This window comes from Chrysemys picta, chromosome 5, assembly GCF_011386835.1.
Source record: "Chrysemys picta bellii isolate R12L10 chromosome 5, ASM1138683v2, whole genome shotgun sequence".
NCBI classification, from domain to species: Eukaryota; Metazoa; Chordata; order Testudines; family Emydidae; genus Chrysemys; species Chrysemys picta.
Window position 1 is genome coordinate 10,120,914 of NC_088795.1, and position 23,433 is coordinate 10,144,346.

Below are 23,433 nucleotides of genomic sequence, written 5' to 3' on the forward strand. Positions count from 1 at the left end.
TTAACAGTTGCTGTTTGCTTTGGTGCCACCATTTAATTTCAATTTCTCTCTTGTCTAAGCCAACTAAACACCTAAGCCAGGGGGAAGGAAGCTACTGCTGCTTCAGATCTCCGTTCGGAACTGCAGTGTCGATCCCTTCATCTTCTCTTTATAATCTGAGTCAAATGCCTCATTCTGGGCCACGGTGAAGTGATTCTTCCAGTCGCCCGCAATACCTGGAGGAGAAAACCAGGAATCACTGAGTGAAATTCTGTGGCCTGTGTTATGCAGGAGTCCAGACTAGATGGTCACCATAATGGTCCCTTCTGGCCTATAAATCTGTGAAAACAAAGGAATGATTCAATCTATAGTCTACTTTCTCCCTTCTGTCTCTTGCCTCTTTCAGAGATCTCACTAGGGCTTGGTTAAATGGTGACAGTTTTTCACCCTAATTCCCCATTAGTTCCATTTCTCCTTGAACAGTGTTTTTCCTAGGCAGCTCCATCGTTAGCCAGGTTTGTCTGGTAAAGAATAAAACTTGGATCCTGAGATTTTCCCCACCTATGGAAGCAGAACTAGTGGCTGGCTTTTCCTCAGATTATAGCTGTTATTGGCCCTGCTTCTATGTTACCAGCCATTCCTCTTTCCTGTAAACCCTCCTATAATTCTTGTGATTGGGCTCTCACCTTTTCTCATAAAGGGAGACACACTGTGATCCATATGATCTTTTGATACCATCTTATAATTGGCAGTGGGGTTCTTCTGCATCTCCTGGAATGAGGTGTGATGAAGGATTTTATTCACCACATCCTCCTTCAAGTCCTTTCCCAGAAACTGTAACACCTTTTGTATTTCACGTTTAGGATCCTAGAAAGAAAGACAGTTTGTCAGATGCCACACAGAATGATGTGGAAACTATTAAAAGGTGCTGGTACAACGTCACTTTTTCAGCCCGGGTGGTGGGATTGGGGACAGTGAGAATGGAGGGGTTTGGCATTTCCTTTTAAAGGGAGATCCCTAATCTTCCAAATCTGTGTGTGTGTAATATTATTGGGAATCACCAGATAGCACTATTGCAAATTATATTGGCTAGTTCTGTTTATTTGAATGTATAGGAATTGGATCGTGGAGACATGCCTATTGTCAGCTGTGATGTAGTTCTTTTCAGAAGTTGAGCATATTACCTGTGAAGCCTGATCCCTCTGCCTGATTCTTTTGCTCTCTGAATAAGTATTGTTGATAGGCATAGCTGCTTCCTACTTGTTATACTCATGCAAACAAACAATGCATGTGGGGCCAAAACATTACATGAGTTTATATTCTTTCCCTCCCTCACCTCTTTCATGTCCTCATAGAACAGGTACAGAATTGGCTTGTCCTTTCTCTTCTCCCACCAGCCTTTCACATGATCATACCAAGGTCCAAACGCAACTAAATCAAAGAGAGAGGAGTATAAGAGAAGGGAAACATTCACATTTAATATGGATTCACTGTGATATCAGCAAAGAAGTCAGATTAAATAGTGAATATTTTGGCTGACTCAAAAAAACCCCATAATGGCACAATCATACCAGGATAATGGGTTGATAGGGAAATAAGGGGGTGCTGGATGTCTTGAGACACCCCTTTTAACACAACTAATTCCCGTCCCCCCTCCAGGAACGGATAACTTGAGACTTTAGCTAGGCAAGCAGACTGCCTGAGCATCTAAGGCCTGGTCTACACTACGGAGTTAGGTCGAATTTAGTCGCGTTAGGTCAATTTAAAAATGAATGTGTCCACACAATCAACTCTGTTTTGTTGACCTAAAGGGCTCTTAAAATCAACTTCTGTACTCCTCCCCAGCAAGGGGAATAGCACTAAAATCGATTTTGCTGGGTCGAATTTGGCGTAGTGTGGACGCAAATCGATGGTATTGGCCTCCGGGAGCTATCCCAGAGTGCTTCATTGTGACTGCTCTGGACAGCATTTTGAACTCCAATGCACTAGCCAGGCACACAGGAAAAGCCCTGGGAACTTTTGAATTTCATTTCCTGTTTGGTCAGCGTGGCGAGCTCAGCAGCACAGGGACGATGCAGTCCCCCCCCATCATCTCCGTCCCTGAGGTTATCGCAGATTAGAAGGTGAATAAAACGCACTCGCGATGACATGTTTTCCGAGCTCATGCAGTCCTCCCGCACTGATAGGGCACAGCTTAATGCATGGAGGCATTCAGTGGCAGAGGCCAGGATAGAATTAAGTGAGCACGAAGAGTGGAGGCAGGACGTGATGCTGAGGCTAATGGGGAAGCAAACGGACATGATAAAGCAGCTGTGGGGGGAGCAAACGGACATGATGAAGCATCTGTTGAAGCTGCAGGAAAGCCAACAAGAGCACAGACCCCCGCTGCATCCACTCTATAACCGCCTACTCTCCTCCCCATGTTCCACAGCCTCTTCACCCAGACACCCAAGAACGCAGGGCGGGGAGGCTCTGGGCACCCAGCTACTCCACTGCAGAGGATGGCCCAAGCAACAGAAGGCTGTCATTCAAACAGTTTGTTTTTTAGTGTGGCTACAATAAGCAATATGGCCTTGGACTTTCCTCCTCCCCCAGCCCACCCAGGCTACCTTGTCCATTATCTCATTTTTTTTTAATTTATAAAGAAAGAACGCATGGCTTCAAAACAATAGTTACTTTATTTCGAAGTGGGGAGGGTGGTTGGCTTACAGGGAAATTAAAATCAACAAAGGGGATGGGTTTGCATCAAGGAGAAACACACACAACTGTCACACCGAAGCCTGGCCAGTCATGAAACTGGTTTTCAAAGCCTCTCTGATGCGCAGCATGCCTATCTGTGCTCTTCTAATCACCCTGGTGTCTGGCGCGAAACGACTGTCTGTTGTTGCTTTTACGGAGGGAGGGGCGACTGACTACATGTACCCAAAACCACCCGCGACAATGTTTTTGCCCCATCAGGCATTGGGAACTTAACCCAGAATTCCAATGGGCGGCGGAGACTGCGGGAACTGTGGGATAGGTACCCACAGTACACCGCTCCATACGTCGATGCTAGCCCCGGTAGTGAGGATGCACTCCGCCAACTTAATGCGCTTAGTGTGGACATACGCAATCAACTGTATAAAATGGATTTCTAAAAATCGACCTAATTTCGTAGTGTAGACATACTCTTAGGGATGTTCTAGCTGGATCCGGTTCTTGTTTCTGGACCAGAAACCAAGAAGTGGAGGTTGATGGGAGATGTGTTCATGTTCTTTTATCTTGCCCTGTAGGGGCTTCTGTCTAACTGAAATTTGGATACACTTATGGGAAAAGATTCTCATGTGGTATAATAAAGTATCTTTAGAGCAGCTGATAATCTGCTCCATAGTTCTTGGTTTAGCACTGTCCCAGCCTGTGAGCTCAGTGTTGTAGGGAGAATCTAGCTTCAAGTTTTACCTTCCCCAGTTACAAACTTCTCCAGGAATTCATCCCAGGTGCCAGGCTCTGGATGCATCTTTGCCATTTGGTAGAAATGGTAATAAGAGACTGCCACATCCTTAGCATTTCGGGCAACGTAGATGATCTGTGGAGAAGAGAAGGATGTTTACCATGATAAATCGAGTCTATGTTAGAGTAACAAATCTGATTGAAAAACAAGAAAATAAATTTGCAAAAATATTTTCAGATTTCTCCCCACCCATATTTTCATTGAAATCTGACATATTTTCAATTCTAAACATTTCAGTTAGCTCTGACATTGGCCAAAAAAGAGAGGGGTGGGGAGATTTATGAATACTGTGTCTATTTTTCCACCAATTTTGCAACCAAACTTCCAAAAAAAAATGTGACCAGTTCTATTGAATGAGCAAGTGTTTAAGGCACTTCAGCTGTTTGTAGGTCTCTCTCCAGAGTCACTATAAGTCTCATTGGATAAATCACTCTAAGAGCGATCCCTTCCAGGCTTAGTCATGGCATTAAAAGGAAAATCCCTCCGAATTTTGAAAAAAATGAACTGCTCAGAACCAAAGGGGCGTGGCAGAAATTCACAAGGTCACAGTCAACTGACGGGGACTGGCAGAGTAGGCAACACTACTGTTCCTCAGCTATATAATCTTTCACCCAGGGAAGTCACAGCACTTTACAGCCCTGAGTAATGTAGTGTTTTGCATATGGGGAAACTGAGGTACAGGGAGGTACACTGAGCAGGAGTGGCAGAATTGTGAATAGTACCCAGTAGGCCTAATGGCTACTCTTGTTCTTTAACCATTAGTACTGCCTCCCCCATCCTTGCAAAGAATCAAGCTGGAGGGGAGAGAGAAAGAGATTGAGTCCAACAATCAGCATTTCCTTCACAGTTGCCTAGAAAAGAGCACCCTGCTCTTAGGGGAGAAATCCTGGCCCCACAGAAGTCAACGGGGCCAGGATTTCACCCTCAGGGTATGTCTACAATGCAACTGGAGGTGTGATTGCAGCCCACAGACAATATACCCGTTCTAGCTTTAATCTAGCTAACACAGCTAAGAATAGTAGGGCAGACACAGGGACATGGGCTTCAGCATGGCCTGTACAGGCATGCCGGGGATCCTGGGGATGTACTCGCATTTCTAGCCTGCACCACCATGTCCTCACTGCTATTCTTAGCCATGCTAGCTAGATTAAAGCTAGAGTGGGTAGGCCAACCTGTGCTTCAAATCACCCCTTTGGTTGCAGTGTAGACATAGCCTTAGTCGCTGTTATAACTTGGCCCTGGAATCCTCCTCTCCAGCACTGCTGAGGGTATCAAATAGGGTTACCATTCGTCCGGATTTACCCGGACATGTCCTCCTTTTTGTGCTAAAAATACCGTCCGGGGGGAATTTGTAAAGCACTCAAAATGTCCGGGATTTCCCCCCTCCCCGGCAGAGCAGAGCGAGCGGCTGGGAGGGCTGCAGGGAAGTCACGGGCTGGACTCCGGAGCAGCTGTAGAGGAGCTCCGCCCTGCATTCTGAGCCGGCAGCTCTCCCCTGCAGCCCGGCTCCGGCAGCACTGTGCAGGGCCAGGGACCGGGTTTTGTTGTGCTAGGGAGCGCAGCCACGTGTCCGGCTCGCACAGAGCCCAACACCCTGTTCTGAGCAGCAGGGTAAGGGGGCCAGGGGGCAGGAGAAGGGGCAGGGAGGTTCTGGAGGGGGCAGTCAAGAAACGGGGGGGGTCGGGAGTTCATGGGGGGCTTTTTGGGGGGATTGGAGAAAGTTTTGGGCAGTCAGGGTACAGGTAGGGGGTAGGGTCCTGGGGGGCAGTTGGGGGGGGGTCTTAGGAGGGGGCAGTTAGGGGACAATGCACAGGGAGTCTTAGGTAGGGGGTGGGGTTCTGGAGGGCAGTTAGGAGCAGGGGTCCCAGGAGGGGGCAGTCAGGGGACAAGGAGCGGGGTGGGGGTGGGGGTTTGGGAGTTCTGGGGGGGGAGCTGTCAGGGGGCAGGAGTGGGGAGAGGGATCGGAGCAGTCAGGGGACAGGGAGCAGAGGGGTTTAGATGGGTTGGGAGTTCTGGGGGGGCTGTCAGGGGGCAGGAGTGTGGAGAGGGATCGGAGCAGTCAGGGGACAGGAAGCAGAGGGGTTTAGATGGGTTGGGAGTTCTGGGGGGGGCTGTCAGGGGGTGGGGAGTGGTTGGATGGGGCGTGGGAGTCCCAGGGGTCTGTCTGGGGGTGGGGGTGTGGATAAGGGTTGGGGCAGTCAGGGGACAAGAGGCAGGGAGGCTTAGATAGGGGGTGGAGTCCTGGGGGGCAGTTAGGGGCAGGGGTCCCAGGAGGGGGCAGTCAGGGGACAAGGAACGGGGGGAGGGTTGGGGGTTCTGGGGGGGCGGGAAGTGGGAGGGGCAGGGGCGGGGCTAGGGCGGGGCTCCTCCCGTCCTCTTTTTTGCTTGCTGAAATATGGTAACCCTAGTATCAAATATGTCTGCAAAGTGCATGGATTGTAGAAATTCAGGGATGATATTTGAGTGATGCATTGTTTGACCATCAGTACTTACAAAGGTAGTTGGATTTAGTCACTGAGAATCTTTGTGTGTGTTAAAAAAAAAAAACTAAACACACAGCAGGACTAGAATCGTATGGAAACTCCAGCTTAATCCATGAGTGTATTAATTTCCAGTGGAAAATCTCAGATAGAAGGCTGCTCGTATGGATAAGGCACTGCCTGAGATCTAGGTTCAGCTGCCGGATCTCTTACAGATTCATTATGTGATCTTGGGCAAGTCATTTAATCTCTCCATTCCTTAGTCCCCCATCTGTAAAATGGGGATAGTAGTGCTTCCTTTGTCTATTTATATTGCAAACTCTGCAGGGCAGGAATTTTCTCTCGCTATGTGTATTCACAGAGTGTAGCGCAATGGGATGTCCATCTTGGTTGGAGCCTGTGCTACTGGAATGCAAAGAAATAATAATAACCTTGCAGTTGTTTTCCCAGAAAGAGTCAGGAAGGAGTTGAACAGGAAGATGGGTCTTTACTAACCGGGGAGAGGGCATTTTAGCCAGCTGTGCAACACCTACAAAATACAAAAGGGATTAAAGGAAAAAACAGGATTATTACAGCTTTGATCGTAAACTATTTATACTCAGAGGGCCACTGTTATGAAGAGAGGAATTGGGCCCGCAGCCTTTAATAATCCTGAGCTGCCATTCTGTCTCTCTCTACTGGATGAAGTCCAGACAGATGTGGATAAGGGTAGAAGTAGATTTAAGCAACTAAAGAACCATACGTTGGTTCTGAAAGTGGAGCTGGTGAAATCTCCCTCACTGCTGGGTAGGCATGTTGTGTGCACATCTGGCAGAGTTTCCACAGGGGGTAGTTTTCAGGAAGTCAGACTAGATCATCTAATCAGCCTTGTCCATCTCTAACTTTTCTGATTCTAGTGAAATGTACTTATGTGAAGCTGTATGAGAAATCTTCTCTCTCCCACCCCCGTCTTTTAATGAGGTGTGAATATAGCTCTGTAAAAACATAGTAGCACATCTTAAAAATGTCAGGATGTGAACATATAATATTCTATACCCCTTTTAGGGCCAGATTTTCAAAAGAGCTCAGCACCTAACAACTCCCCTTGCGAACAGTGGAAATCTCAGCTTTAGGGTGGGATTTTCAAAAGAAAATATAAGAGTTAGGTGCTCAACCTCTGTTGACCATTACTAGGAATTCAGCACCTAATTCCTATAAACTCTTTTGAAAATCCCACCTTAATCCATTTTTGTATTGTTATTTTTAAAACATTTCAGTTCATATTTAAGTTCCTTGTGCACAAGATCCTAATACCATTGACAGTTTGCACTTATATATGGCCAGATCCAGTGGGAATCTTTCCATTGACTTCAGAGCACTACAGATCAGACTCAGGGCAGGTCTTCACTACAGGGGGGGGTCGATTTAAGATACGCAAATTCAGCTACGCGAATAGCGTAGCTGAATTAGACGTATCGAGCCGACTTACCCCGCTGTGAGGACGGCGGCAAAATCGACCTCCGCAGCTCCCCGTCGACGGCGCTTACTCCCACCTCCGCTGGTGGAGTAAGCGCATTGATTCGGGGATCGATTGTCGCGTCCCGATGAGACGCGATAATTCGATCCCCGAGAGATCGATTTCTACCCGCTGATTCAGGCGGGTAGTGTAGACCTAGCCTCAGAGTGCCTTTTATTCCAAAGAACTCAGAGTGCTTTAGAAACAGTAGAGGCTAAATTCTATTCTCAGATCTATACATGCACTCCCAACACAGTCAGGGAGATTTGCTTGTATATATCTGAGGACAGAATTTGGCGCCAGTTAACCAACCCTCCCAACAGCCCAGGGAGGTAAGTATATATCCTCATATTCAGTTTTGGGCAACACAATTCCTAAAGGGAGGGTTGTCAAAGCCGCAGCTCCAATCTCTCCGGGAGCCTGCCTGGAGTGTGTGAAGCTTTACCATTTGAAATTCCAGGGATGATCAGCTCCATGAAAGGGACCCGAACGTAAATCGCATCCCGTTTACACTTCTCTGTATCACCGTTGTTATAGATCATGTCCACAATTTCACTGATCCAGGTTGTGCCTGGAAATATAAAGCAAACTCGCTAAATACTCTTCTAGCATACAGTAGGCAGGTCATAAGCATGGAGTCAGATCCTCACTTGGTGTAAATTGAAGACAATGGAGTTATGCCAATTTACACCAGATGACGATCCCTTCTAGCCTATGGCCTTTAGCAATAGACTTTGAGGGTGGTGAAATCAGTGCTCCTGGGGTTTCTTGGCCTGTGCTTGAATATGTGATGTCAGTAACAAAGTGACTATCATCATGGAAGTCCAATATCACCAAACTTGATATAACATCACAATGTTTCTGCTACTGCCTGAAGACCCAATGCAAATTTCCCACTAGGCTTGTGGGAAATAAACTACTCACAAATGGAGGTGTGAATTGATAGAATCCTGCCACCCTTCAGCGCTGAGCCTGTATTGAGGGCAAAAAGCCGCTTCATCCATCCTGGGAAAGAAGAACTCACCTCCGGCTCATGTTGGTCAGTATCAAGTTGACAATTTCCATTCCCGAACACTGAGTGAAGGCACTCCAGTGTCAGACCACAAAGTCTATAGCGTTCAGCAACAGGACAGTCTATGGCTAAATGATGGTACGAGAGCAACACGGAAGGAATATTTTGCCACTTTTTGAACACATCCCTGTTAGGACAAAGGAGTTCGTGGTCTTATTCTCTTTCTATGCACAGCATTGTCACAGGGCATGGCTTCTCCCCAGCTTCCAAACACTCCCGGCCCAGTCACCTTTGAGAAGGTTTATTTGCATAACACAGGCAAGAAGAGCAACAGAAAACAGTCTGGCACTCCTCCTTCTGGTAGTTCCCCACTGAGGTCTAATCAGCTCTGTTCCCTTCCTGGAGCAGTAGGCTCAGTGCTGCTTTCCTCAGCGCCTTGCTCCAGAGACCCACTGCAGGAGTTAGCTCTACTCCACCATGGCTTCCCTTCCCCAGGCACAACCTATCCCATCCACTTCTTTCACCTCTTATTTACTGCTCTCTGGCAGCCCTTTATAGGCCCAGGTGTAGCCCAGCCCCCTTTAATTGGCTGGATTGAGTTCACGTGCTCTGATGCAGGAGAGCTGGGCCCAGTTCTGCTCACAGGGACCCAGAGCATGGGGTTGCATCCCTGACCATCTTGGCTAATAACCATTGATGGACCCATCCTCCATGAACTTATCTCGTTCTTTTTTGAATCTCATTATAGTTTTGGCCTGGAAGGCTTCTTAGCTTCTTCCCTATATGACAAGGTCAAGTAAAACCCATGTAGACTGCAGTGTTTTGAATAGGGTTCTTCAATAAAAAGGGATCACGAAGGTACAGATGGAGGAGGCTTTGAGTAAGAGATTTCTATACCTAATGGAGGAATTGATAAAGGGGTTATGGTCTGAATGTGGCATACATGTGGCATAAGAGTTGGGCAATAGCCTCCATTTCTGCCCTGGGTTTGTGCCTTTTAGCTGCATAAGATGAATCTCCTAATAGATCAGTGGCACTCACCTGATTTCGGGTAGGTGGAAATGAGAAGGTCATCTGGCCTCGCCTGGAATGATTCCACCTGGGCCCATTCTTCAACAATACTCCAGAATAGGGGAACACCACAGACCATTTCTAATTTCCTCCTTAAGACACTTTCATTATTTTCCATTCTGGAAACGCTGGGCTAAAGGAAGAGAAAAGCATGTAAATGGAAGTGATTTGCTTCCATTAAAAAGTGCTGGGAGACCCTCTCTTCTACTTAGCATTTATTTTGCACAGTGGAGTTTGGGAGACTTGTCAATATTAAATTGCTAGTGATAACCAGAGCAACATTCATGCTTGTGTAATAGTTTTAGGGCTTGTGTGCAATGTTGAATGTAGCCACTAGAGGGTGACATGGCAAAATAGACTTGAGCCTATCCGCTGGAAGAGGGCAGCACTATTTACATATTCATTGGGCCAGATCCCCAGCTGGTTTAATTTGGCATAAAGTCAATGGGGCTCTACTGTACGCTACTGAAGAGCTGGTCCATAAAGTCCTGAATGTTAAAAGAGTTCTATCCTAATTCTCAGCAGCAGAAATAGCCATGCTCTCAGTTGAAGGAAGAAACAAGATGAGAGTAGTGGGGACAGGAGGAAAAAATGAAGCAAGGCGTAGAATTTTGAACCGATGGCAAACATTATTGAGAAGGCAGGAAGGACAGCATTCAGAGCACTACAGCAAATGACTATAATGGGAACCAACATTTTGATTCTAGCCAGAACATTAATGGGAATTTCTGCATGCTCCAAGAAGAAAAACAACAATAACAATACCTAACATTTTCATTTATAAAAGGCCAGATTCTGCCACCTACTCAACATGAGTTAGAGGGTCAGATGGTGATCCCTTATCCTTAGCAATATATACCTAAATCTTTATTTGAATGAATTGTCTCTGTTTAGATCCTATAAAATAGCCTAAGTTACTACATATAGCCCAGACTTGTACATTTGCACTTTTTTAAAAACACAGCTTGATTGTATCTAATTTTCAGAACAAATTTTGTATTATGAGAGCTATGATACTGGCCAATTATTCCCACATACAATACAAATACATTAAAGACTTTCAGGCACTCAGATCCTATGGAAATGTTGTGGGGCATATAAGTCTGATTGACAGATAAATAGACATGTAGATTGGATATTTGAAATCTTCACAAAACTTCATGAACCGTGATAGAAATGCTTATTTTTAAGATTAGATCTTCAGCTGGTGTTAGTTAGTGTAAGTGCTGATTTAAACCAGCTGAGGATGTGGGCCTTGTACTCTTTTTCCTAGATAAAAAATAATGCAAAAATCAACCCCCTGCCTCAGAGATGAACAGCTGGGTGTGTGCCATTAAGCTAGCTGCAGGTCATGCTGCACTATATGACAATGGTTTTACTTAAGGTGTATTGGAAGAGGCATCCATTACGTAAATAGAAAGATTATCACCGCAGAAATATATAGTAAAGAACAAAATTGTCAGACACATAGATGAACATAACTTGTTGGGGGAAGAGTCAACATGGTTTTTGTAAAGGGAAATCATGCCTCACCAATCTACTAGAATTCTTTGAGGGGGTCAACAAGCATGTGGACAAGGGGGATCCAGTGGATATAGTGTACTTAGATTTTCAGAAAGCCTTTGACAAGGTCCCTCACCAAAGGCTCTTAAGCAAAGTAAGATGTCATGGGATAAAAGGGAAGGTCCTCTCCTAAGTTCTCTCTAAGCTGCGTGGCCACGCAGCAGGCTACCAAGAGCCGCACAGGTGGGGAGAGGTGCCCCTCCCCTGGCCCAGCCAAGCCTTGCCCTGCCCAGCCTCGCTCAGCCAGAGCTGCTGCAGCCGGGGAGAAGCGTCCCTCCCCTGGCCCAGCCTAGCTGAAGCTGCCATGGCCGGGTCCGGGTCACATGGAGTGGAGAGGAATTAAAACCCCAAGACAAGCAGCGGCGACCCCTGCCCATTGTGCTTCAGCCAACTCATCTGATGGGTTTAATGAGCAGCTGTGAGTTAGCGGGAGGTGCCCGAGCTGCCGCCCCGAAACCCAGCTGCACATCTTGGGATGGAGTGCCACGCTGCCCTGGGCCCCCCCGTGGCCTCTGCCCCCCAGCCTGTCGGGCCTGCTCCCCAGCCTTGCGAGCTAGCCAGTGGGATCAGGGAGGCAAAGGCTGATCCCGTGTGTGGCCCATAGGGCGCCTGTAACCACGCGTGGGCTCGGCCATGTGTGCAATTCCAGTGGCTGATGCTGCCAAGGGTGGTTTTACCCCTCCTGTGGGAGCTGGGAAGCTTGAACCCACCCACGAGCACCTCACCCAGGGGGCACAGGGGGGCAGGAAGGCAGAGCCCCACCCCACCCCATGCAAAGTTGCCCACTTGGCCAGCACCCTGTGAAGCTGGAGGTGCCCACAGTGGTGTGAGGAGTCTGTGTCGGGGGGTGCCCCACGGGCAGCCCCTTACCCTGAACTTTGCCGGGCTGGAGGGGCTGCGGAGAGCGGAGCTGCTTGGGACCGTGGGCTGGGACAGCGGTGCTATTTCCCCAGCCCTGCACAGAGAGGCACCCCAGCCCAGCCCTACCGGAGCTGCCGTGGCCAGGGAGAAGCCCCTCCCCCAGCCCAAGCTGCTGCAGTGAGAGAAAACTAAGGGGTCCTTTCTCCCCACCGCAGCCCTGGGGCAGCTTGCACCCCAAACCCCGCATCCTCGGCCCCACCCCAGAGCCTTCATCCCCAGCTGTATTAGGGGTATGGAATGGCTTCCGTATGAGAAGAGATTAAAAAGACTGGGACTTCTTAGCATGGAAAAGAGACAACTAAGGAGGGATATGATGGAGGTCTATAAAATCATGGCTGGTGTGGAGAAAGTAAATAAGGAGTGTTATTTACTCCTTCTCATAATACAAGAATTAGGGGTCACCAAATGAAATTAATAGGCAGCAGGTTTAAAACACAAAAGGAAGTATTTTTTCACACAATGCACAGTCAACCTGTGGAACTCCTTGCCAGAGGATGTTGTGAAGGCCAAGGGTTCAAAAAAGAACTAGGTAAGTTTGTGGAGGATAGGTCCATCAATGGCTATTAGCCAGGATGGGCAGGGATGGCATCCTTAGCCTCCGTTTGCCAGGAGCTGGGAATGGACGATGGGATGGATCATTTGATGATTCCCTGTTCTGTTCATTCCCTTTGGGGCACCTGGCATTGGCCACTGTCGGAAGACAGGATACTGGGCTAGATGGACCTTTGGTCTGACCCAATATGGCCACTCTTATGTTCTTAAACTGAATATGCATAGACATTTCTGTGGAAACCACTTCTTTTTTAGTGGACGTTTCATGTAGATTTTAAAATTGTTGTTGCCAGGTGAATCCAACTTGCCTCATTCTGGAATAAATCATTTTATGAGAGGTCATTAAACCTGGGCGGTGTCTTGCATGCAAGAGACTAGCTCTCTCTCAAAATAATGGGCTACAATCTCTAACCACCAGAGCATGAGAATGTTCTAGTTTCTGTAGTTCTAAAGCAGACCTTTCACCGAATATGAGGGCTTATCTATATTAGCAAACATCACCAGTATATGGGAATCAATTTTAAATTATTTTATTACATCAGTGCAAACTCCTAGTGCAAACACATTTAAACTACTTTAAACCATATTTATACTGGTTCTCTGAATTCAGTAAAATAATCAGATCAAGCTAAACTGCTTTAAAGATGATTTAAACCAGTTTAACTGCATGTATATTAAAAGTTTGCATTGGTGTAAATTGATTAGGTTACATAAGAGCAAAATACCATGCGGAGATGTGCCCTCTATGCAGGGCCGGCTCCCGCATTTCTACCGCCCCAAGCAAAAAAAAAAAAAAAAAAAAGTCGCGATCAGGGGCGGCAATTGGGGGAAAAAAAAAAAGCCGCGATTGGCGGTGGCAGTTCAGTGGCAGGTCCTTCGCTCCTAGAGGGAGTGAGGGACCTGTCACCCCCGAATTGCCACAGGTGCCACCCCTCTGTCTTGGCCGCCCCAAGCACCTGCTTGTTATGCTAGTGCCTGGAGCCGGCCCTGCCTCTAGGTACCTGTATTTTATCCCTTTCACTCTAGCTAACTGATTAACCACCCAAAACAAAGCACAAATTGAGGGGATAGGTGGTTCTGTTATGCCCACACGTCTGTGATGCCAATAAGAAAAGACATTTTAAAAGGGGTGGGAGAAGTTGGCACATATCAACATTTATTCTTCCATTTAGAGCTGCACTCTGCAGCCAATACTGGTGTCAAGGCTGCTTCCTCACTTTGAACTTTAGGGTACAAATGTGGGGGCCTGCATGAAAACTTCTAAGCTTAACTACCAGCTTAGATCTGGTCGCTGCCACCACTCCCAAAGCTAATTCCCTTCCCTGGGTAGCCTTGAGACACTCTTCACCAATGCCCTGGTGAATACAGATCCAAACCCCTTGGATCTTAAAACAAGGAAAAATCAATCAGGTTCTTAAAAAGAAGGCTTTTAATTAAAGAAAAAGGTAAAAATCATCTCTGTAAAATCAGGATGGAAAATAACTTTACAGGTAATCAAACTTAAAGAGCTCAGATGACCCCCCCTCTAGCCTTAGGTTCAAAGTACAGCAAACAGAGATAAACACTCTAGCAAAAGGTACATTTACAAGTTGAGAAAACAAAGATAAACTAACACGCCTCGCCTGGCTGTTTACTTACAAGTTTGAAATATGAGAGACTTGTTCAGAAAGATTTGGAGAACCTGGATTGATGTCTGGTCCCTCTCAGTCCCAAGAGCGAACAACTTCCCAAACAAAGAGCACAAACAAAAGCCTTCCCCCCACCCTCCCAAGATTTGAAAGTATCTTGTCCCCTTATTGGTCCTTTGGGTCAGGTGTCAGCCAGGTTACCTGAGCTACTTAACCCTTTACAGGTAAAAGGATTTTGGAGTCTCTGGCCAGGAGGGATTTTATAGTACTGTACACAGGAGAGCTGTTACCCTTCCCTTTATAGTTATGACACGCTCCCCCAAATCACAGATAGTGTTGGACAGCTGGTTCCACACTGGCTGTGATTTCTTCCTGGAGCTCTAGGAGTAAACAGAGTTAATAAGACACATGCATCTTTAGACATACTACTGATTATATAAAAACTAACAATATGTTCCACATTCCAAGAACAATTTTTAACCAGTTGATTCTGGGAAACTTTCCCGGGAGAGTGCATCAGCCACTTTGTTAGAAACCCCTGAAATGTGTTGTATTTCAAAATCAAAATCTTGGAGAGCTAAATTCCACCAAAGAAGTTTTTTGTTATTCCCCTTGGCAGTATGAAGCCACTGTAGCGCAGCATGCTCTGTTTGTAGTTGGAAATGCCGTCCCCAAATATATGGGCGTAGCTTTTCCAGCGCGTACACAATGGCGTAGCATTCCTTTTCGCTGATTGACCAGTGGCTTTCCCTCTCAGTCAGTATCTTGCTGAGAAACACGACAGGATGGAATTCTTGATCCGGTCCTTCCTGCATTAAAACTGCTCCCATGCCCCGCTCGGACGCATCTGTGGTTACTAGGAACGGTTTGTCAAAGTCTGGGGCCCTTAGCACAGGGTCAGACATGAGTGTCGCCTTAAGCTGGTTAAAGGCCTTTTGACACTCATCAGTCTACTGAACTGCATTTGGCTGTTTCTTTCTGGTTAGGTCTGTCAGCAGGACGGCGATTTGGCTGTAGTGTGGTACAAATCGCCTATAATATCCGGCCAGGACTAAGAAGGATTGGACCTGTTTCTTTGACTTTGGAACCGGCCACTTTTGGATAGCATCCACTTTGGCCTGTAGGGGATTTATAGTTCCTTGACCCACCTGGTGCCCCAGGTAAGTCACTCTGTTTTGGCCTATTTGACACTTTTTAGCCTTAACAGTTAGTCCTGCCTGCTGGATGCGCTCGAAGACGTTTTCCAGGTGCTCCAGGTGTTCTGTCCATGAATCAGAAAAAATGGCCACATCATCGAGGTAGGCAACTGCAGATTCTCCCAATCCCACTAGGAGACCATCTACAAGTCTTTGGAAGGTGGCGGGTGCATTTCGCAACCCGAAAGGGAGTACATTGAATTCATACACCCCTGCCTGGGTGACGAAGGCTGACCTTTCCTTAGCGGGTTCATCTAGCGGTACTTGCCAGTACCCTTTGGTTAAGTCTAAAGCAGAGATGAATTGGGCATGTCCCAATTTCTCCAATAGCTCATCTGTGCGTGGCATTGGATAGTTGTCAGGACGAGTTACAGCATTTAGCTTACGGTAGTCCACGCAAAAGCGTATTTCCCCATCTGGTTTGGGAACTAGAACCACTGGAGATGCCCATGCACTATTAGAGGGGCGGATTATACCCATCTGTAGCATGTCCTGGATCTCCCTTTGTATAGCAGTTTGGGCATGAGGTGACTCCTGGTAGGGTGGGGTTCTAATTGGGTGAGCATTACCTGTGTCAATGGAGTGGTATGCCCGTTCGGTCCGTCCTGGAGTGGCTGAGAAAATTGGTGCAAAGCTTGTGCACAGCTCCTTGATCTGCTGTCGCTGCAGACATCCAAGGGTCGCGGAGAGGTTCACCTCTTCCACGCCACCATCCCTTTTTCCTTCGTAGTAGACACCTTCAGAACACTCCGCGTCATCCGTTTCCTGGGCTGTAAACTGGCAAACGTTTAATTCTCTGGAATAAAAGGGCTTAAGAGAATTAACATGGTATACCTTAGGCTTTATGTTGGAGGTGGGGGAGGCTATGAGATAGTTAACAGCTCCTAGGCGCTCCTGAACCGTGAATGGTCCTTCCCACGACGCTTCCATTTTATGGGCCTGGAGCGCCTTTAAGACCATGACTTGGTCTCCTACTTTGAAGGACCGTTCTCTAAAATGTTTATCATACCAGGCCTTTTGCTCTTCCTGAGCATCCTTTAGGTTTTCTTTAGCAAGGGCTAAAGAGTGTCGGAGGGTGCTTTGTAGGTTGCTTACAAAGTCTAGAATGTTAGTTCCTGGAGAAGGCGTAAACCCCTCCCATTGCTGCTTCACCAACTGTAATGGCCCCTTAACCTCGCGGCCATATACAAGTTCAAATGGTGAAAACCCTAAACTGGGATGCGATACAGCCCTGTAGGCAAAAAGCAACTGCTGCAACACTAGGTCCCAATCATTGGAGTGTTCATTTACGAATTTACGTATCATGGCCCCCAAAGTTCCATTAAACCTCTCCACCAGGCCATTGGTTTGATGGTGGTAAGGGGTGGCAACCAAATGATTCACCCCATGAGCTTCCCACAGGTTTTTCATGGTCCCTGCCAGGAAATTAGTTCCCGAATCGGTAAGGATGTCGGAGTGCCAACCTACCCTAGCAAAAATGTCTGCTAATGCCTGGCACACACTTTTAGCCCTGGTGTTGCTTAAGGGTACTGCTTCCAGCCATCAGGTAGCAAAATCCATGAAAGTGAGTGTCAGGGCTGGATCCCCACTTTGAACTTTAGGGTACAAATGTAGGGGCCTGCATGAAAAACTTCTAAGCTTAACTACCAGCTTAGCTCTGGTTCGGCTGGCACCATTTCAATAGATTCCCTCCCTGGGAAGCCTTGAAAAACCTTCACCAAATCCCTGGTGAAAACAAATCCAAACCCCTTGGATCTTAAAACAAGGGGAAATTAACCATTCCCCTCCTTCCTCCCACCAACTCCTGGTGAATCAGTTCCAACCCCCCTGGGATCTACAAGAGGGAGAAATTAACCATCCCCCCTCCTTCCTCCCACCAACTCCTGGTAAATCAAGATCCAAAACCCTTGGATCTTAAAACAAGGAAAAATCAATCAGGTTCTTAAAAAGAAGGCTTTTAATTAAAGAAAAAGGTAAAAATCATCTCTGTAAAATCAGTATGGAAATTAACCTTACAGGGTAATCAAACTTAAAGAGCTCAGAGGACTCCCCTCTAGTCTCAGGTTCAAAGTACAGCAAACAAAGATAAACACTCTAGTAAAAGGTACATTTACAAGTTGAGAAAAACAAAGGAAAACTAACACGCCTTGCCTGGCTATTTACTTACAAGTTTGAAATAGGAGAGACTTGCTTAGAAAGATGTGGAGAACCTGGATTGATGTCTGGTCCCTCTCAGTCCCGAGAACGAACACACACACAAACAAAGAACACAAACAAAAGCCTTCCCCCCGCCAAGATTTGAAAGTATCTTGTCCCCTTATTGGTCCTTTAGGTCAGATGCCATCCAGGTTACCTGAGCTTCTTAACCCTTTACAGGGAAAAGGATTTTGGAGTCTCTGGCCAGGAGGGGTTTTATAGTACTGTACACAGGACAGCTGTTACCCTTCCCTTTATAGTTATGACAGTGAGTATGTACTGCTTCCCTCTGGGGGTCTTCTTTGGGAAAGGACCCAGAATATCCAGAGCTACTCGCTGAAATGGGACCTCAATTATGGGTAGTGGCTGGAGAGGGGCTTTAACCTGATCGTGGGGCTTTCCCACTCGTTGGCACACCTCACAAGACCGGACATAATTAGCAACATCCTTGCCCATTCCCTCCCAGTGGAAGGACTTCCCCAACCGGTCTTTGGTTCTGTTCACCCCAGAATGGCCACTGGGATGATCATGGGCTAAGCTCAAGAGCTTTACCCGATACTTAGTGGGAACTACCAACTGTCTTTGAGGATGCCAGTCTTCCTGGTGCCCACCAGAAAGAGTCTCCTTGTATAAAAGTCCTTGTTCTACAACAAACCGGGATCGGTTCGAAGAGCTGAGAGGCGGTGGGGTGCTCCGCGCCGCCGCCCAAGCTTTCTGAAGGCTGTCATCTGCTTCCTGCTCGGCCTGGAACTGTTCCCTTGATGCTGGAGACATCCGTTCCTCCTTGGTCTGTGGACTGGGGCTTGGTCCCTCTGGAAGCGATGCAGGTGCTGGGGCTGTTTCCATTGACTGTGAACCGCTGTCCGCTGGTGCACTATGTGGTATTTCAGGCTCTGGCTGAGCCTCTTGGGTAGGGTTATCTGCTGCTTCTGCCAGTTCAGGCTCGCTGGTGCCCTCTGGCGTTGGAGTTGTAGACGGGTTTGCAAGCGCTGGACTCAGGGCTGGCAATGGTTCTGGTGCTGGTTGCGTTGCCAGTTCCGGTTCTGGGACTGGCTTTGGCTGGGTCTCTGGGATTGGATCCACTACGGCTGTTGCAGTCGTTGGCAGGGGATCCAGTTCCACCACCTTTGTCTGGGTCTCCGGTAACACAGACGGGGCCCTGGTGGACGGCTCAGGAACAGGGATGGGGGTGAAAGCTTGCTTAGCCTGGCTGCGGGTGACTATTCCCACCCTCTTGGCTAGCTTCACATGGTTGGCCAAGTCTTACCCCAGCAGCATGGGGATGGGATAATTGTCATAGACTGCAAAAGTCCACATTCCTGACCAGCCCTTGTACTGGACATGCAACTTGGCTGTAGGCAAGGTTATAGACTGTGACATGAAGGGTTGAATTGTCACTGGAACCTCCGGGTTGATGAGTTTGGGGTCCACTAGGGATTGGTGGATAGTCGACACTTGTGCCCCAGTGTCCCTCCAAGCGATAACCTTCTTTCCGCCCACTCTCAAGGTTTCCCTTCGCTCCGAGAGTATGAGAGAGGCATCTGGGTCTGGGGATCTTTGGTGTGATTGTGGTGTAATGAACTGTAATCGGTTGGGGTTCTTGGGGCAATAAGCCTTTATATGTCCCAGTTCATTACATTTAAAACATCGCCCTGCTAAGGTATCACCGAGGCGATGTTGGTTGGTGGAGACTGGTGTGGTGGGGTGAGAAGGCGTCTGGGGTTTCCCTTGGGATGTGGGTGGGGCCTTGGGTTGTCCCCGGTGGTAAGGTTTGGTTTCGGGTTGCCCCTTTTTTTGCTCCAACTGCTACTAGTTTTTTTCTTTTCTGCCACCTCCACCCATTTGGCTCCAATCTCCCCCGCCTCGGTTACAGTTTTGGGCTTCCCATCTAGGATGTACCTTTCTATTTCCTCAGGAACACCCTCTAAAAACTGCTCCATTTGCATTAGGAAGGGCAACTCTTCCGTAGATTTAACATTTGCTCCTGATATCCAGGCATCCCAATTTTTCCCAATGTGGTAGGCATGTCGGGTAAATGACACATCGGGTTTCCACCTTAGGGCTCTGAACCGCCGACTGGCATGCTCAGGTGTTAGCCCCATTCTGATTCTGGCCTTGTTTTTAAAAAGTTCATAACTGTTCTTGTGTTCCTTAGGCATTTCAGCCGCCACCTCTGCTAAGGGTCCACTGAGCTGCGGCCTCAGCTCTACCATGTACTGGTCTGTAGTGATGCTGTATCCAAGGCAGGCCCTTTCAAAATTTTCTAAGAAGGCCTCAGTATCATCGCCTGCCTTGTAGGTGGGGAATTTTCTGGCATGGGAAGGGGTACCTGGAGAGGGGTTGTTAGGATTGGCTGGTATAACCGGCCTAGCCCGTGCTAATTCCAGTTCATGCTTCATCTCTTTTTCTCTCAGCTCCATAGCTCTCTTGTGGGCCTCCTCTTTGGCTTTCTCTTCTCTTTCTCTCTGCTCCATCTCTTTTTCTTTCAGCTCCATAGCTCTCTTGTGGGCCTAATCTTTGGCTTTCTCTTCTCTTTCATGGGCCTCCTCTTTGGCTTTCTTTTCAGCTTCTTGCTCAAGTTTTTTTTAATTGAAACAGTCTCTGATGTTTTTTTCATTTTCTTCTGCTTCTAGTCTGGCCAGTTCTATTTTGTTAGCTACTTCTTTGGTGGTCATTTTCCTGTTTTCTTGTGCTGGGCCACACCGCTCTGCAGTTGACTGAAACTGGGATGCACTCAGCTCAGGCTGCTGCTGAGGTAACAGAGACTTTCTAACTAGCTATCCCCGAGAGGTAGAAAGAAAAAAAACAATTCAGCTTGTAAATTCCTTTTACCAGTTGTTTGCTCACTGATTGAACCCTTCTCTTAACAAAGACCCTCGTTAAAAAAAACTTAACACCTCTGCCTTCAGGCAAGAAGAGATAAGATATGCATCTACCTTCAGCTCTGCTTTCCAAGCAGCTAGAAAGGAGAAAAAAAAATCTTACTGGCTTTTGGTTTAAAATGATCCCACCGCTCTGCACCATGTCAAGGCTGCTTCCCCACTTTGAACTTTAGGGTACAAATGTGGGGGCCTGCATGAAAACTTCTAAGCTTAACTACCAGCTTAGATCTGGTCGCTGCCACCACTCCCAAAGCTAATTCCCTTCCCTGGGTAGCCTTGAGAGACTCTTCACCAATGCCCTGGTGAATATAGATCCAACTCCCTTGGATCTAAAAACAAGGAAAAATCAATCAGGTTCTTAAAAAGAAGGCTTTTAATTAAAGAAAAAGGTAAAAAATCATCTCTGTAAAATCAGGATGGAAAATAACTTTACAGGTAATCAAACTTAAAGAGCTCAGAGGACTCCCCTCTAGTCTTAGGTTCAAAGTACAGCAAACAGAGATAAACACTCTAGCAAAAGGTACATTTACAAGTTGAGAAAACAAAGATAAACTAACACGTCTTGCGTGGCTGTTTACTTACAAGTTTGAAATATGAGAGACTTGTTCAGAAAGATTTGGAGAACCTGGATTGATGTCTGGTCCCTTTCAGTCCCAAGAGGAAACAACTTCCCAAACAAAGAGCACAAATAAAAGCCTTCCCTTCTCTCCCCACCCAAGATTTGAAAGTATCTTGTCCCCTTATTGGTCCTTTGGGTCAGGTGTCAGCCAGATTACCTGAGCTTCTTAACCCTTTACAGGTAAAAGGATTTTGGAATCTCTAGCCAGGAGGGATTTTATAGTACTGTACACAGGAGAGCTGTTACCCTTCTCTTTATAGTTATGACATGGGAATAAGCAACTATAGATTTTATACAAATTTCATCTGCCTGGCTTTTGAAAATAAAAAGTTACTTTCTGCGTCGGAGGTTTTAAAGCCAGCAGGGATCATTATGATCATCTAATCTGACTAGCTGCATTACACAGGCCTGAGAATTTCACCCAGCGATTCCTCATCCATCCCAATAACTGATTTTGGGAGCCTCTCTCAGCACTGTACAAAAGACCTAGTGAGCCACTGTGGCAGCACCCTGCATACAGAAAATCATAACACATAATACAAAGAGCATTGAAAAAGTACTGCACCTGAGTTTATTGACTGTCTATTCAGCCCAGTAATACTTAGCAGTGGCTTAAGATGTTTCAGTAATTCGAGGGGTTTCTAGTTTCCTTGATAACACTGTTGTTTACTTTGTGGTATAGGAGGTCATGCGAGACTAGCAAACTCCAGACACTGACGTTAATAGCTCTGAAAAGATTGTTGCTGCTGCAAGTTTTCATTAACCCATATTTGTGCCATATTTGCCCAATAACCTATCACATCACCCACTGTTATGCGGTCATCCTATACTGATGATTATGCCTGTAAATAAACCATGTAAGGAAAGGCCCTACCATCATTCCCTTGCACATGAGCTTATGCTGCCATGAGAATTGAATAGTTTTCTCTCTGGTTTTGCTTTAAAATCTCAGACTTAACATTGCACTGACATAGATTGTCCCCTCTGGCATTAATAGCCACGACAGGAGAATGTTTACTGAAAATCCTCATGAAGATGAACCCAAATTGCCCCATTGAGGGAGCAGGGTTGCCACCTCCCAGACCTTTGGATTCCACAAGATTCACCTTGATCCTGGGTGGATCTGCAAGACACCACGGCCATCTGTACAAAGGCTCCACCTTCTCTTGTTTGTTGGACACCCGAACCCCCTGCCAGTGCCGTTGGATTCCCCCTGTGGCTGTGGAAGTTCCCAGGTTCCTGGGACAAGGGCAGCCAACATAAGTCAATATGGCCTGGAACTGTATTCATTTTTTCAGGCATCTTCTGTGGGGTTGGAGGGTGGACGATATGCATCTCCCTGATTCTACTCCAGCCCTCTCCTCCTGCAGTGTGGATCTTAGAGCCTGCAGTGAGCCCTCTGCAGAGTCTAGGAAGTGCAGGGGGATGGTGCCAGAGAGGATCTGAAGCTCCAGTTACATGTGGAGGAGGGGAGATGCACACACCGGATCTCCATGCAGCTCAGCAGGGGTGATTCTTACACTAGTCCTACTGGATGTGTTAGGCAGTGGAAGGGTTAACTGAGCTTACGGTTGTTTGGAAATCACAGGTGCCTATGTTAGCCTTGATTGGGAAAACAGCCAATCTGCAGCTGCCATCCTGTCATGATTGTGTCCCCCTTAGGGCTTAGCTCTTTTATAATGCGTATTGGCCAAGGCCCTACTTAACTTGCGATTTTGCAGAAATTGGAGATTCCGCAATATTAGGCTTCCACCACAATTTTGACAGTGGGAGCCCCCGCTGTCAGCCCCATGTTCCCGCTCTCAGCCCCAGGCCCCTGCTCTCAGCCCCGGGTGGCCGATAGTGGAAAATGGCGGAAAAGTAATAATGGACTTTATTATTGCAAATAATAAGGTAATTACTTTTCCACAATTTTCCAAGGCTTGTCTGCAAGTGAGCTGCAATTTTTTGACAATCATCCCACAATTCAAGTAGGGCCTTAGTAATGGCATTTTATTTAGTTAATTCTTAAACAGAGCAGGGTGAACTCTTGGCCGTGAATTGGTTTTCAGCCCGAGCTGGCCTTTTTCTGTTTGGAAGTGAGTCATGAGAAGACTTTGGTTTTTACAAATGTATTTATTATCATTATTACAGTTCTTCCTATGAGCCTCAACTGAGACTGGGGCCCTCTGGTTGTAGGTACTGTACCAACAAACAGCCTCTGCTGTGAGAGCTGACAGTCTAAACAGACAGCGGATGGAGAAAGGATGGTGAACTGAGACACGGAGAGAGTAAGTGATGGGCTGACCTTGGGCAAATCACTTTACCGCTCCGTGCCTCAGTTTCCCCATCTGTGTAATAGGGATAAAA

The 23,433-nt window shown here is 47.0% G+C and overlaps 1 protein-coding gene across 8 annotated transcripts in view; it reads right to left on the reverse strand.

Annotated features, from left to right (window-relative positions):
* LOC101945345 (sulfotransferase 1 family member D1-like) overlaps positions 1 to 23,433 on the reverse strand; it is a 26,185-nt gene continuing 2,752 nt past the window's right edge. The window contains exons 2-10 of one of the 8 annotated variants that reach the window (XM_065595896.1): positions 15,957 to 16,183; positions 9,498 to 9,660; positions 8,469 to 8,643; positions 7,890 to 8,015; positions 6,381 to 6,478; positions 3,418 to 3,544; positions 1,316 to 1,410; positions 666 to 846; positions 1 to 215 (exon numbers count right to left, since the gene is read on the reverse strand). In XM_065595896.1, the coding sequence (XP_065451968.1) occupies positions 103 to 215; positions 666 to 846; positions 1,316 to 1,410; positions 3,418 to 3,544; positions 6,381 to 6,478; positions 7,890 to 7,986 (711 nt within the window). In that variant the 5' untranslated portion in view covers positions 7,987 to 8,015; positions 8,469 to 8,643; positions 9,498 to 9,660; positions 15,957 to 16,183 and the 3' untranslated portion in view covers positions 1 to 102. The other 7 variants (XM_065595890.1, XM_065595889.1, XM_065595895.1 and 4 more) reach the window with 7 other exon arrangements.